The sequence below is a fragment of the Sphaerodactylus townsendi genome, linkage group LG16, assembly GCF_021028975.2.
Source record: "Sphaerodactylus townsendi isolate TG3544 linkage group LG16, MPM_Stown_v2.3, whole genome shotgun sequence".
Classification (NCBI taxonomy): domain Eukaryota; kingdom Metazoa; phylum Chordata; class Lepidosauria; order Squamata; family Sphaerodactylidae; genus Sphaerodactylus; species Sphaerodactylus townsendi.
Window position 1 is genome coordinate 28,703,490 of NC_059440.1, and position 16,318 is coordinate 28,719,807.

Genomic DNA, 16,318 nt, shown 5'->3' on the forward strand with positions numbered 1-16,318 from the left:
AGGCGAATTGATTGGGCAGAAAAATGAAAGTGAAAATCAGTTTCGGTTTCCACCGCTCACAACCTCGTGCGCTCAGCGGCACTTTGCCGTGAATGGGCACTGCCAAACCGCAAAGCTCGAGCAAAGGGAGCAATGTTGGCACGTCGCGTTGTGCACACGTCTCAATTTCGGCGAGTGTGCATTGTAAAAGAGGGGATGTCACCTCGTGCCCACGCTATCATGTAGCTTCATGTCGCCCACTTTCTGATGGGGACACCCTCCCTAAACAAAATGGAGGATCCTTTTTCCTGATTGGCCGGAAAGCTGTGCGTCACAGCGAATCAACCACGCGTAAACAGCCGAGGTTCCCCACCACCCCGCGGCAACCACGGGGTTTTGGAAAATGTTGTTCTTTGAAGAGGACCTAATTTGACGCACTGCTGAGGTGGGAGAGCTGTAAATTCTGGGCAGCTGAAAGTGGCCGCCGGCCAGATGGGGAACGCCCAGGATCCCTGTACCATTGGCAAGAGGTGACCCCAAGGGCTATGGTGAGTGGGGAGCCGTCCTTCTATAATGGGGTATAATGCCATCGAATCCACCTTCCAAAGTGGCCATTTTCTCCAGGTGAAAATGTCTATCACCTGGAGATCAGCTGTAATCCCAGAGGACCGCCAGTTACCACCTGAAGACTGGCAACCCTATTAAAACTATATGTGTCATATGTAGATCTGTGATCATTTTCCGCAATGATTTATTTAAAACAATACGGCGGTGGCAGCTGCGATGTAAACACCAAGACTGGTAGGTGAAGTGTGTCGGGCAGGGGGGAATATAGCCATGCACCCCTAGATCACTTTTACCTTTGCTGTTATCTATACCAACCCTCCCCACAAAAAATCTCCTCCAAAAAATCTTAGATATATTAACTTTATTAGGAGTCTGCTTCTCAAAGAAATTGTCCAGTGAACTGTACAGCATTGGAGTTCTATACCTTTCAGCTTTGCCCTATTCTCCATTGCAAACTCACACACACTCACACGTATGCACACACGCAGCCTCCGCGAATGGTCTTTGAACACGGCTCTCAGCCGCACCCACAGGACGCCAGCCCTCCTGGACACTCTACCACCCTTCTAGCTGTTGGATCGAAATCCTCCTCCCGCTCCTCGAAGTACAAAAAAAAGGACACTTAGAACTAAAATAATACAACAGCCGCCATCCCCAGGGCGGTAACGCTGGACCAGCTGGGCCCCGATTACAAAAATTAAATAGGATTCCTCCTCCCTTCCCACCGACCCCCCCCTCAAAGCACCCGTGTTTACATATTTAAATAAAAGTGGCCAACTCAGAAGTTAAGTGTAAACTTTTGTCAGATGCTGTGATTTGAGAAATAATTAAGCAAAAGTTCAAGTAAAGAAGATCCGCTGGTGGCTTCCAGATCTGCTACTGCACCATTTCAAAACTGGGAAGCCAGAGCTGCCCAGAGACCTTGGGAAAGGAGACAGCTTGTTTGCTACCTGCTGTCTCTGGGACGGAAGACCACCTTCCAGAAACCCATCCCTTGCTTCAGCTCAGCCCCACCAGATTTCTCCCACCTCTGTCTCAACGCTGGCCATAGGTAAGGATATCACAGACCTGGCTGCTACATTTTCTTGTTAATACAATGTTATAAACTATCCTGGGTGGCAGCCAAGATGGAGGCACTGCCCAGCCCCTGCGATATTTGTAACACACTCAAACATGTTTTCGGGAACCTGGGTGGAAACATATCTGTGGAATGGACAAATGGATAAAATCTGGCTGTCAAATATCATCTCCCATCTTGGCCACTCTCTTTATTATACCCAAGCTCAGCATCCTCCATTCATCCTAAGCCACTGATACCGTGCCCTTTCGCAGTCAGTGCTTTGGTTTCCTTGGGCTCCGATCACACCTCTGTGGCTACTGGGTTGTTTCACATCTGCAAATTCCTAATACTGAAGGACTAAGAGAGCAGCTGTGATCGTTTATGGGTCTACAGCTGTTCCAACACTTCTCCGTAAACCAACACGGAGTCACCAGTCTTCGCCCTGAATTGCCAGCTCAAAGGCTGTGGACAACAGCTGGCTTGCTTTCTTATTCCTCATGCAGGGTATTCCCCATTGTCAACCCCATCCCTCCCCACCCCCCACAAATACAGGCATTCTTCCTAGCAAGAGTCTCATGAACATATGAAGCTGTCTCTTAAAGGGTCAGGACGTTGGTCTGTGAAGCTCAGAGTTGTGACGGACAGCTGCTTGTCAGGTGACCAGGTGAAGACTGATCTTTCCCACCACCTGCTACCTGAGATCCTTCAATGCCAAATGCCAGGGACAGGATCTTCTCTATGCAAGGTATTGCCCTCAAGCCCCGGCCCTCCAGAGTCCAAAATCCTACCCCAGATAATAGATACGAAAAGTCGGGAGAGTGGGGAGAGAGACTTTTTCCCCTGGAATTTCAGACTCCCTTCTCAGACAATCTTTTCAAGGCACTCGTGAGCTGCAGGAACCGAACACAACGTGTCCAGAAGCTGTTGGGGAAATCCTTGCCTTCCTCAAGAGGCAGACATCTGCTATTTCCACAGTCCTGAGTCTTGCGTAGCCAAAAGCTTGCTACCCAATTTGTACAGCACCAGGCAGAGAAACAGAGGATTGTGGGAGCAAGCAAGCAGCCATGTTCTTTCTGTTGCTACCAGAGGATAAGTGTCCTCTGTGGCTCAAGTCACAGTCCTTCCTTCAGCAATGGTAAATCTCTTGCTCGTTGACAGGACCGATCCGCCGGGATGCCGTCTCCCTCGCTTCCCAGATATTGTCATAACTGAAGTCACTTTGGAAACTTTGGAGTTCGGCATAGTCGTGATAAGCCGACGAGTCAAGCCGTTCTCGTCCGTTTTCAGGCAGGTCGTATGCTCCGATACTTTCATCTGTGGAAGAGGGGTTTAAAATCAGAATATTTACACAATGTTGAATCAGACCACTGGTCTATCCCTCCCTATACTGTGGGTCTCCAATTTCTCTCACAGGCCTGCAACGTGAGATTCTTTCACCCAGAGATGCCAAATATTGGACCTGACTATCCATACGCGCATCAGATCCTTGATTGCTAAGCCATGGCCCCGCCTCAGAAATTGGCACATCCAATCAAATCACTGGCCCATCTTGGGCAATATTGTCTGACTGGCAGCATCTCCTCATAAGAACATAAGAACGAGCCTGCTGGATCAGACCAGAGTCCATCTAGTCCAGCACTCTGCTACTCGCAGTGGCCCACCAGGTGCCTTTGGGAGCTCACATGCAGGATGTGAAAGCAAGGGCCTTCTGCTGCTGCTGCTGCTCCTGAGCACCTGGTCTGCTAAGGCATTTGCAATCTCAGATCAAGGAGGATCAAGATTGATGATTCCTCAATGCTTCAGCATGGGATTTTTCACAGCAGGCCTGCAGCCTGAACTCCTTTCACCTGGAGATATCCAAGATTGAACTTGGGCCCTCTGAAAAAATTAACGTACCATCACTGAGCTATTTCTTTGTGGTTTCAGCTATGTCCAACGTGTCTTTTTCCCCTGTCCCAATTCCCAAGGACTGGACAACAAAGCGAGACATCATACCTCCCTCTTGGCTGAGTGACTCACCTGAACCTGGCAAGGAAGGTGCGGGAAATTCATCTCTTAGTATGTTGCTCTGTTTGGAGGAAGAGAAGAGAAACACAAATGCAGACTTTTTTTTAAAAAAATGCACACGTTTTCCCCTCTTATAGCTTAATCTGCATCAGCATAAGAGTCTGTGCTACTTTTTGCGTGTATTTTGTACCAAGCGTTTGAGAAAGCTGCATTGTGTACATTTCTCCCCCAAGGCTGAAGTGGAAAGACAGGACCAAGAGTATGTGAACAAACACCATAGACAAGAGGGCACAGAATCCTTATGCAGATCAGAGTCCAATTGCCAAGCTTTTGAAACAGGCATGGATGATTCTGTAGCTCTGGACAGCCAGCATGGTATATAGTGGGTTAAGAGTAGGTGGACTCTAATCTGGAGAACCGGGTTTGATTCCCCACTCCTCCACTTGAGCGACGGACTCTTATCTGGGGAACTGGATTTGTTTCCCCACCACTCCTACACACAAAGCCTGTTGGGGAACCCTGGGCTAGTCACAGTTCTTCAGAACTCTCTCAGCCTCAACTACCTCCCGAGGTGTCTGTTGTGGGGAGAGGAAGGGAAAGGAGTTTGTAAGCCCCTTTGAGTCTCCTTACAGGAGAAAAACGGGGTTATAAATCTAAACTCTTCTTCTTCATGCTTCCTTTTAGACTAGATGTGTTTTTTTCATTCTAGACTTAAATCTGCTGCAACTCTTATCCCTTTTTTTTATCCTTCTATTTTATCCTTGGGACACAGCCAAACAAAATAGCATCGGGGTTCCCTTCCTCCCCATCTCCTGAACAGTTCAGAGGCCTCCAATGTTCCTCCAGTTTATGGAATTATTCTGAGAAGGGAACGTAATAAATTAATTGACCCGCTGGATTGAACCAAATGTCTGTCTATTCTAGCCTAAGTAATTGGACCTAAGTAATTTGGCCTAAGTCAGTGATGGCGAACCTTTTCAAGACTGAGTGCCCAAATTGCAACCCAAAACCCACTTATTTATCGCAAAGTGCCAACATGGCAATTTAACCTGAATACTGAGGTTTTAGTTTAGAAAAAATGGTTTGCTCCAAGGCGCGCTTTACTCAAGAGTAAGCTTGATGAAGCAACCGTGCAACACTTTGAATGGGTGAATCATGACCCTAGGAGGGTTTACTCAGAAGCAAGGCCAGCCTAGGTGTGTGTGTGTGAGGGGGTGATTTTCCGCTCCCCCTACATGACGAACTCTGTGCGCATGTGCCCTCAGAGAGGGCTCTGAGTGCCACCTCTGGCACGCGTGCCATAGGTTCGCCACCACTGGCCTAAGTAATTTGACCAAGGAGTTAGACCACCTCCCTATGGTTCTGGATGTTACTCACTGTCGCCAAGTAATCCAGGTCTGAAGGAGGCATCATTGAATAATTCAAAGTAGGGCCTGGGATACTGAATCTCTTTTCCGCAGGTGGTTCTCGCCAGTGGTTGCCAGGTAACAGCTGGGAGTCCTTCTTCTGCAGTGGAGGATGATGGGATACAGGGACAGACACCGGCATGGCTGGGTAGCCATTTTGCTGCTCCAAGCCAGTCTGACCGTGGCATTTCAGGAACTTTTAAGAAAGCAGAACATTGCTGGGTTATATTTTGGTTACTCCTGGAAGAGCCCTTCGGGGATGGGGCGGTATAAAAGTCCAAACAATAATAATAAGAGAAAAAAACTCTCCTCTGCACCTAATCATGCCTGTACTCTGCAATTTTATAGGACATTTAAGTTCATGACAACAAATACCACTGTTTCCCAAGATGTCCAAGGTCTCAGACATCTCTGCTATGGGGGAAGCCCTTTTGGATTGAGACCTCCTACCTACAAAACTTGTGTTCTGCTTTTGAGCTACTGATCTCTCATTTTCATGCACTGGTAATTCAAAAATCATTCCAGGAAAGGAATCAACAGATCGACAAACTACATACCAACCAGCTCTCACTTTATTAGATGCGCTGGCCCTCTACTGTACAATACATTATGAGGAATATCCCATGAATTGCTCTTTAAGGTTAAAAAACAAAACCACAATTGTTTTAAACTTTAAAATTTGTGAAAATTTGGATCAAGACAATTGCACAGATTGGTGATCACAGCATTTCCACAGTAAAAAAAAATCTATGTTCAGAAGAGCTGGCCCTCTCTTGATTCGGAGTAGGTTTACAATACAGATTGTTTCGAAGTATGTAAGCCCAGAACTGTGACTCTTCAAGAGAGACAAAGGCCACTCTTATTCTGTCATGAGTTATTTTAAGGATCCTACCTACCTACCAAAAAAATGATTGGAAGAAAGGCATTCAGACCAACAAATCATGTAGAGATTCATCAAGAAATTTATGGACGGGTACTTTGGACCACAGGCACCTTTACATATTTGCTTAGTTTATTTCACAACATACTACCGTGTTTCCCCGAAAATAAGACAGTGTCTTATATTAATTTTTGCTCCCAAAGATGCACTATGTCTTATTTTCAGGGGATGTCTTATTTTTCTGTGTTCTGTTCGTCGGGCATGCTTCCAAACAAAAACTTTACTTACAGAGATCCTCTGAAGATGCCAGCCACAGATGCAGGCGAAACGTCAGGAGAGAATGCTGCTAGAACACGGCCATACAGCCCGGAAACCACACAGCACCCAAGTGATTCCGGCCGTGAAAGCCTTCGACAATACAAAAACTTTACTACGTCTTACTTTCGGGGGATGCCTTATATTTCGCACTTCAGCAAAACCTCTACTACGTCTTATTTTCTGGGGATGTCTTATATTCAGGGAAACAGAGTAGTAGTTGTCATAGTCCACAGTGTGAGAATTTCCGTACTGCATATATTTGGCTTCCTATCAACTTAATGTGAACAATACCTCTTCTAGGAAGTTGCAATTTGCTCCCCGATGTGAAGAAGGAGAGTTTGGGGTGTAAGGGTCAGCATACATGGGAGAGGAAGGAGGGGGTTTATTCTCCAGGTTTTCTGGCTCTTTACATTTCTGACTTCTTGGCAGATTCCACGGTTTCACCTACAGAGGAAATGAGAAAACACACATGGATGTGCAAAGCTTGCACAAAGAAGTGGTCCCAGGGAAATGCCCACATATTTAAAAGTCTACATGCAATCTGGCACTCCGGCTTTCTGACATTTTCAATCCTTGTGTCTTCTCACAGCATAAAATTAACATTTGGAACTCACTACCATGGATCTGTCAAAGACTCTGACCCCTAGCATAGCTGGCTCAAAAAAACACAACCACCATGAAAAAACCTATTGATGAATATTAGCCATTATAGCTAAATTAACTATAACCTCCAAATTCAAAGGCAGTCTACCTGTTCTCTTTGTTGGAGGAAATGGAGGCTGCAATAGTCAACCTTTTAAAAAGGGAGGAAGGCACCCTCCAGCTCTGGAATTTTGTGCCCCACCTTTCAAATGACTTCCTTCAATGAGCCTGCCCCACATTTTGAGACTCTCTCCTATAAGATTCTCCCTTCTGTCTTGAAGATATGGGCCACCTCCCAATTATGTTACTAAAAAAATGATTGGGTGATGCCTGCCAAGGTAGAGGCATCCAAACATGCTCTAAATGGCAAGCGGCATTTCAGGAGAGGCATTCCCTGCTCTTTCACACAGGGGACAGAATACTTGTTCTAAGACGCCGCCTGCCACAATAGATCTAACTGCCTCATTAGTTAATGAACCAGCTCATACAATCAACCACCTTAATATCAGTGCCTTCTTCTTGTTACTACATCTACGGGTATATGAGGCTGGCTTCTGTTGAGTCAGATCATTGGTCCACCAAAGTCAGTATTCCTTACTTAGGTCATTTCCGCACGACAAAATTATACCTGTGCAGCACCGACACTTTAAAACCTGGGTCTATTCTATCCCGGGGTTTCTGTCCGTACAGCTGCCCACTCTTTGAAGGAATCCATTGAAAACCAGAAGGAAATACTCCAATTTCTTTCGCACGAGCCTGGGACTTTTGTATTTACTGCATATCTGAGCATGCCCGGTGTCCCACATTCTAATTGGCTGTTGTTTTTTTGAGTGGCAGCTGCAAGCATCTCTGAACGTCCCTGGTGTCCCACGTTCTGATTGGCTGTTGTTTTTGAGTGGCAGCTTGAATGAACGTCAGGAAAGAAGATCAGCCGCAAAGCTTTTTTTTTTTTTTTTTTTTTTTATTTTTATTTTTTTTTTTTTTTTTTTTTTTTTTTTTTTTTTTTTTTTTTTTTTTTTTTTTTCTTTTTTTTTTTTTTTTTTTTTTTTTTTTTTTTGTAGCTGGGCAGGAAAAATAAACCAGTCCTGCTTCTGATTGGTTTTCACATGGTAGCGGGCATAAGCAGGGTCACAAGGAGGGATTTTTTTAGAAGAACCTCAAAAACTGGCGATTTTTGAAAATCCTGGGGTAAGGGGAATATTGCGGGGCAACACCAGGCAGGCTCGCTTTAGTACTGGGAACCGTGCGGCATTCTCGGCTGCACAGGGACTTTTTTTTTTGCTTAACCCAGAATATTCTGACCGTGCAGAAACGGCCTCAGACTGGCAGCTGCTCCCCAGAATTTCAGACAGAGCTCTATCATAGCCCCTCCTCAGTCTATGACTCCCTTACATGGTTTATGTCCAGGTGCAATGGGGGAACAGCTGGGAGTTGTTGGTGTACCAGGGCTGTGTATGGCTCATTGTACACTGGAGACAGAACCTCTCTGTTGGGATGCTCAGAAGTGAGTTTAAAGCGACTCCTTTCTGAGTCCGGGTTGTTGGATTGAGGCTGCAGAGCTGGCTGGCCGCTTTTCCCTTTGGACTGCCGAGAGCTTCCTTTCCTTTTCAGTTCAGGTTTCGGCATCCCTGTGGCCGTCAAGAGTGGGTTTGCGGGACACTGAAACAAGAGAACAGATTGCTTCTGTCAGTTGTCCAGCATTAATCTCAGATTATATGCATTAGAAGAAGAAGAAAAAGAGTTTGGATTTATATCCCCCCTTTCTCTCCTGCAGGAGACTCAAAGGGGCTTCCCCGCTCACAACAAACACCCTGTGAGGTAGGTGGGGCTGAGAGAGCTCCGAGAAGCTGTGACTAGCCCAAGGTCACCCAGCTGGCGTGTGTGGGAGTGCACAGACTAATCTGAATTCCCCAGATAAGCCTCCACAGCTCAGGCGGCAGAGCTGGGAATCAAACCTGGTTCCTCCAGATTAGATACACGAGCTCTTAACCTCCTACACCACTGCTGCATTACTCTCTAACATGCATGTAGAAAATCAAGCAATTATGGTCACAATCCCTAAAAGGTACAACGTACAATCCCTAAAGGGTTATATGTACAATATTTTATTGCTATGAACCCGTATCTACAATGTCATTAACCTCGAGAATCTCAACTATGTTTGAAAAACAGTAGGACAGGATTCTAGCCTCTAACAGTGCGCAGAGGTTCCTGAAAGCACTTGGGCAATCTCAGAAGCCAGAGAGATGGGTTTTGAGAGGTCAGGAGCAGAACTTATTTGAAAAATGCAACGTTTCCAGCTCTTAGGATTACAAAAATATGGTAGTTGAGGAGTGAGCTACGTAGGGCACCGGCAGTACAGCAAGACTTAAATTTGAGCTGCACCAAGTCATGACTTTTTCCCTAGTCCCCACATCCACGTTCTTGTTTGGCTTAAGAGACGCAGGTTACAGACTCTACAGCAGTGGTGGCGAACCTATGGCACGGGTGCCAGAGGTGGCACTCAGAGCCCTCTCTGTGGGCAAGCATAAACAGAGTCACCCCCACCACCCCCACACACATCTAGGCTGGCCTGGGCCGCTGGGCTCGATTATTAGCATTAAACCTAAGACCTAGTTTTGGGGAAGCAGTGTAGGTAACCCTGTTAAGCGCTGTTAAATCCCACAGCTTTTCATGCGATCCTTTACCTGGGAGTAAGCTCGGTTCTGGCAATGGGGCTTGCTTCTGAGTCAACCCTCCTACGGTCGTTATTCACCCGTTGGAAGCGTTGCACGGTTGCTTCAAAGCAAAGCCACCAACAACCACCAAGCTTACTCCCGAGTAATGCATGCCTTGGAGCCAACCGTTTTTTCTGAACTAATGCCTCAGTATTCAGGTTTAATTTGCTGTGTTGGCACTTTGTGATAAATAAGTGGGTTTTGGGTTGCAATTTGGGCACTCAGGCTCGAAAAGGTTCGCTATCACTGCTCTACAGGAAGGATAGGACAGGGCGTATTGGGGGTGGGGTTGCCCTCTACGTCAAAGAGAGCAAAGTGTCACATAAAATAGACAATGCAGGGGGAGCTGATTCCCCTACAGAAGCACTGTAGATATCAATACCAGGGTTGAAGGATAGTTTAATATTAGGAATATATTATTGTCCCCCTGACCAAAACGCAGAAGGGGATTCCGAGATGGAAAAAGAAATTAGAGAGGCCAACAAAAGCAAAAACGTAGTGGTAATGGGCAATTTTAACTAAAGAGATTTCCCTTGGCCTGCGCTTTCCAACTGCACACTTACACGGCCAGGTTGAGGTGCGCAGTCTTCCCCCAGCCGGCTTTCAGGCAGCGCCCCAAACGACTGCCTCTCGGAAAAGGAGCCCATGCTGTTCTGGGAGTGGTGAGTGGAAGTCGCTCCCTTGCCTCCTGACGCCCAGGAGTTTGTTCGACCTTCAGAGTTCAGGGAGCCTCTCCCGCTGCCAGAGAGCTGAAACAATAAAGGAGGGGGGAAGCAGTTGGAGTGACTGTGCTTTGCAAAGAGCTAAAGAGGACAGAGCATTGGCCGTAGTCAACAAAGAACGGATTCTAACCCTCGTCATCTTCCAAGATCATCAGGGCAGCTGACGTTGTACAGCACAAAAATAAGCGTACTAAACATAAAAGTCTCTTCCCAGAGTCCTGTCCCACAGTAGGGTGACCAAAAAACAGAACTGAGGAGCAAGACTATGCAGATGAAGGGGTGGGGATATGCAGATTGTGGATTATAGCTCTCTGCTGCATTGAGCAGGGATGTGCCGCCCAGGGGGACATATGGAGTTAAATGTCCCTGGGCTGTGGCCATTTAGGCATGTGGGGAGCGGGAAATTGCCCCCCACACCCAGAGGTGGGATCCAGCAGGTTCTCACAGGTTCCCGAGAGTAGGTTACTAATTATTTGTGTGTGCCGAGAGGGGGTTACTGATGGGTGATTTTGCCACGTGATTTTTGCCTTAGTTACGCCCCTCCTCTCAGCAGTAGCGCGCAGAACTTGAAGCAGTCTAGCAGGAGGTGCACCGGTGGGCGTGGCAGCCTGCGCTCATGCGTGCATGCGTTATCTGTCACGCAAGGGACCCGGCCTTGGCGGCTCAAGTCCTTCCCACAGCCCCGCCCAGGAATGCCCCGCCCCCAGAATGCCCGGCCATGCCCCCATTCGTGTGTGCCCGCCCTTAATTCCCCATCTGGTGGTTAATGTCAGCCACAGTTCTTGAATCCCACCACCATGGGAACCTGTTTGTAAAATTTTTGGATCCCACCACTGCCCACACCCCTCCTCCTTCCCCCCAGGTCCATACACTGAGTTCAAGACCTGCTGCAAAAAAAGTTGTTTGGTCAAGGTGTGGGAGGGTGGTGGCCCATACGATTTTGCACCGGGCTACATTTTTCCTAGATACGCCTCTGGCATTGACTACTATGTATCTGTTTTCAGTGAAGGAAAGAATTCAGGATGAAGAATTAGGAAGAAGAGAGGAGGCAGGCACTGGAAATTCCTAAGGCCACCAAGTAAGTTCATGGTAGAGATAAGGGTTGCCAACTCCAGGTAGGGAAATTCCAGGAAATTTCGTAGTGGAGTCTGACAAGGGTAGGGTTTGGGAAGGGGAGAAACCTCAGTGGGTTATACTGGAAACTGCCATTCCAAACTGCCATTTTCTCCCAGTAAACTGATCTGGTTTACTCTGTAATTCTGGGAGATTTCCTGGCCCCAGCTGGAGGCTGGGAACCGTGAAACAAGATTTGAATTGCGGTACTTTTGGCACCCAGCTCAGACTCTGTACATCATGTCCTGATCATGAACTGTTCAGAGAAGACACATAAGAGGCATGGAGATTCAGCAGAACAGTCAATTTAATTCAACCCCACAACCAAACCAATTCAATACTCCCATTCCTTTCATTTGGGAAACAAAAATGGGTACACTTGAACACAATACATGTGGCACCATCGCCAGAGAAATTAGGGTCAACCTAGTATTATGGGAACTTACCAGACCCAGTTGTGGTGGTTTTGGTCCTGAGAGACTTTCAGATCCAGAAAGGGAAGAATCAGCATTTCGGAACTGAGCGGTCTTAAGACAGTACAACCACTCTTGGTAATCTTCATAGCTGGGGCAAATCACCCGAATGGAGTTGATTAATCGGCCTACAAGGAATATAAACCAGTCCGTTGATCTACGCCTTCTCTGTTTCCTTTAGAACCATTCGTAAAGCGTCTGTTTTGTGACTTAAAGACATCAATGTCTCTTCCTAGGACAGAACTGTTCTTTGCTGTATGTCTCGTCCTCAGCTGTAGCACCAATTCCTGCTACTCCACATTAATTACACATTAACTAATAACTACCATTTCCTGGTTCCATCTGTGGCATATGTAATAGCAAAATGGCTGGCTCAGGATAATCACACACCTCACAAACCAAGAAAAGCCTGACACCTACTGACTACCAATTGGCCATGCTGGCAGGGGCTGATGGGAATTGTAGTCCATAACATCTGGAGTGCCAAAGGTTCGCCACCACAGAGATAGGGGAATCTTCAAATCCAGTGGACTTATGAGGTATATAGTACAATAAAACTTTGTATGTTGGTCAAAAGAAAAAAACAACAATTGCCTGGTAAGGACTAAGCATGCTCTAGGACAGTGGCCGCAACCTATTTGAGCCTGTGGGCACATTTGGAATTCTGATATGACATGGTGGGCGCAGCGAGAAAATGACCGCTACACGAGGCAAAGTCATTCAAAGCATAACTTCAGTAATACAGTGCAGATCCTTGCGCCGTGCTGGCAGTTGCTGCCCAAACAATGTTTTAAAAAATCTGCACAGCCAATAAAGTTTCCAGTAGTCCGGTTTCTAGTAGTCCGATTGGCCATGCTGGCAGGGGCTGATGAGAATTGTAGTCCATGAACATCTGGAGAGCCATAGGTTGCAGACCTCTGCAGTAGTCAATCAGACACCTTGCTGGGCCAATGCCTTCCCTGGCTCCACCCACTACCTAAAAACCCTTGGCCGACAACAGGAAAGGTGTTGGCTCATGAGCACCATTGGGATCTCTGCTCTAGGAGGCACAAAATGTTATAAGTGGCTGATAGTCACTCGAAGGGAACAAAACACAGGAGGTAAATCATGCACCTCAAAACCCCAACAGTATACAAAAGTGTGAGGGACTGAAGAATTTCCAAATTAATCTCATTACCCCACCCCCAAAAAACCCCTTTGCAGGTCCCCCTGTTTGTACCTTCTATTAGAAAAGAGGTCTTCTGGTTTTCTTCAAACTTCACCTGGATCGCATTTAGAGGCAATTCTCCCTGTTTGTATAAAAGGGTTAGAATGAGCAAATTTGAGGATTCAAATGTTTAATCATTCACAGTCTTCCATGTTGCCACAACAGTCTACACCAGGCTTCTAAATCACCAGCTGTTAATTTGACTTTTCTGAGTAAAGGATCCAGGGAACCTTTACAGAGTCGATTGTCGTTCTTTACAGCCACAAGCCAGCCAGTGAGGCTGCCAAAACATTTCCATGGGCTAGTAATTTCTGTGGATCTATTTGCAAGTCTCGCCTGACTCACTGCTTGCCCACGGCTCACTTCACATGATGCCTTCCATCCCTGAATTGCAAACCCTCACTCAACTAGGAAACTCAGGGGGCAGAATTGGTAATTTCCAGAGTCAACAGCAACTAGAATCTATACTGCTGTGTGCAGCTTAAGTAAAATCCTACTATATCATTTCTGCACGGCTTAATGTGTCATTAGATTAATGGTCGGTTCCAGACTTCTGTGATTCTAATACATTGTTTACTGAATGTCCCCTTTTGATAACTGTATTGACTCACTCTAGGTCCGTGGTGGCGAACCTTTGGCACTCCAGATGTTATGGACTACAATTCCCATCAGCCCCTGCCAGCATGGCCAATTGGCCATACTGGCAGGGGCTGATGGGGATTGAGTCCATAACATCTGGAGTGCCAAAGGTTCGCCACCACTGCTCTAGGTAGTCTCTATGTAAGTTCTTGTGAGAAAGGCAGACTTATCAATCAATCAAACAAACAGGAGTACCAGCCATGGCATCAGGAATCTATCCAGTTCCACCAGCCTCTCAGAATGGAACATCGCAATGGAGCTCCCAGTTCTATCGAAATTATGTTTCCACTGTGGTAGCCAGATCCCACCTCCCAGCCACCAGCGGTGATGGGAGAATGGGGTTGACATCTCCAGTTTAGGAGACTCCAGGAGATTTGAGGGTGGAACCTAGGGAAGGCAGAGACTTCAGTGGGATACAATATCCAGAGCCCATTCTCCAAAGTATCTGTTTGGAGTAAACAGGAGGAACTTATCTTCATAGTCGGGAGTCACACAAACTACTGTTAGGAGCCTGAAAGAGCCTATCACAAACCGTGCACTCCCTGCAGAGGCAGGAAAAATACTGAAGTAAAATGGCCTCTGGGACCTCTACAGGAAGTGACTTGGAAAGTTTTTGATTGGTTCCTGCCTCCTTGCAATTTGTGGAGAAGACACCCATACAAGATGTCCTCCACCTCCAATAGAAGAGCTGTTATTGCAGGAGATCCCCAGGCCCGACCTGGAGGCTGGCATCCCTAGTTCCCATAGCCAGGGGTCTGCAACCTGTGGCTCTCCAGATGTTCGTGGACTACAATTCACATCAGTCCCTGCTAGTCATGGTGGCAGGGGCTGGTGGGAATTGTAGTCCGTGAATATCTGGAGAGCCGCAGGTTACAGACCCCTTCTAGACCTAAAAGTCACTAAGTAATGATGGAGGCGTAGCAAGGGGGGAAAGTGCCTAGTGCACGGGTGTGTCCTCTGCCCCCGCCCCACCACGCCCCCGAATGCCCTAATCACACCCCCACAGGGGTGCACGCCCCGTGCGTCACGCACCCACCCGCTGTCCCCTTGGAGCTATGCCTCTGGGTAATGATCAGTTAATGATGGAGTGGTCATAGAAGTATCCTTCACTACCAAACTAAATAGCTTTGAATCAAAACAAAAGGACAGGATTATGACCTGACAAATAGGTAGAGAACATTATATTTTGGGGAAAGCAATGGCCGGCCTTGCTGCACAATTTTAACTAGCCCATTTGTTGTGTCGTAGTCTTTTTTGCACAATGAGGTTCAAGCATTTCAAGGCCTGACCACTCTTGGGTCCAGTACGGCATGACTTTTGCATTTGCTGGAAGATCACCCCTGATTCTTGTGGTGGATTCCAAGAGCCGCTATTATAAAGGAAGGCAATTCTGTAACCCAAAAGGACTTTGTTCTCTGACTGTTTAATCCCAGCCTTGGGTGATCCTTGATGCTGTTTACTCTCCCAAACAGTTTGCTCAGGGCAAGGTGGCAGATCTTAACTTGATTTTCTGAGAAAGGCTGGTGACCTTGGGAGGGTGAACATTGTGTGAGGATCAAGGTTTCTGTTTTATTCAAAGATCAAACAAAATAACATGTATTTGTGGAAGAGACAGAGAGAAGAGAAGGGTGGAAAGAGGAATTTCAAATTCCACCTTGGTAACTTAGAAAATTATTTGGAGATTCTCTCGATGAGTTGAGGAAGTCAACATTATATGTATACAATAATTTTTTTCTTTTTTTTCTCTTGTTCTCTTGCTTTCATCTTTTCACATTTTTTCATTATTGTTCTTTTTATTTTTATTAAGTGCATGTTAGTATTTGTTTGTTTATGTATTGTTTATTATATAAAATGGAACTAATAAGAATTCTTTTTTTTTAAAGGTATACTGCTTCCAAATAGGCAGGTTAGCTATAATGGCTAGTTGCTATTGATGGACCTCTCCCCTATTAATTTGTCTAATTGTTTTTAGCCCTGTCCTCCTAGAATTACCAACTACCAGGTGAGGCCTGGAAATCTCCCAGAATTGCAACCAGTCTCCAAACAACAGAGATCAATTCCGGGGGCGGGGGGGGGGACGGCCATGCCACCATATCTCCAGGAATTTTCCAGTCTTTAGCTGGCAACCCTTCTCAATCTGTTTTAGTGAATTCAAAACGTGTGTTGGGTGTGTGGACTTAAAAAAGCAAGAGAGTTACAGCTCAGTAGAACAGGGCATAATTTATACATGTACGTTTGTTTGTTAGAATATTTTATTTCCTGCCTTTCCCTTTGAGACTCAAGGTGGCTTACAATTCACAGTTAGAAACTTAATTCAATAAAACAACATACTTAAGAACAGCCCTACAGCACACCAATTATAGTTTTAGATGGACAGGTACACCCCGGTCAGATTCCTTCTCTGGCCACCAGGAAGTGCTATATTGCTGATTTTCAACTGGTCCGGTACAGTTCAGGGATGAAATGATCTTGCCTCTTAACTGGCTCACTGCTTTACTCTTGACCTCAACACTCAACCCTGTTGTGAGCCAGTGGGATGACAGTGCCGGGAGTGTTAGACCTCAGCTGGGGAGATCAGGATTCAAATT

At 46.3% G+C, this 16,318-nt stretch overlaps 1 protein-coding gene across 1 annotated transcript in view; it reads right to left on the reverse strand.

Moving 5' to 3' along the window:
- Positions 1–892: 892 nt before the first annotated feature.
- Positions 893–16,318, reverse strand: part of PLEKHN1 (pleckstrin homology domain containing N1) — a 60,438-nt gene continuing 45,012 nt past the window's right edge. Inside the window, exons 7-14 of the mRNA XM_048518640.1 lie at positions 13,104–13,173; positions 11,858–12,012; positions 10,140–10,325; positions 8,252–8,518; positions 6,509–6,661; positions 4,991–5,215; positions 3,626–3,674; positions 893–2,920 (exon numbers count right to left, since the gene is read on the reverse strand). Of these exons, the coding sequence (XP_048374597.1) occupies positions 2,733–2,920; positions 3,626–3,674; positions 4,991–5,215; positions 6,509–6,661; positions 8,252–8,518; positions 10,140–10,325; positions 11,858–12,012; positions 13,104–13,173 (1,293 nt within the window). The 3' untranslated portion in view covers positions 893–2,732. The remainder of the gene's footprint in view (positions 2,921–3,625; positions 3,675–4,990; positions 5,216–6,508; positions 6,662–8,251; positions 8,519–10,139; positions 10,326–11,857; positions 12,013–13,103; positions 13,174–16,318) is intronic.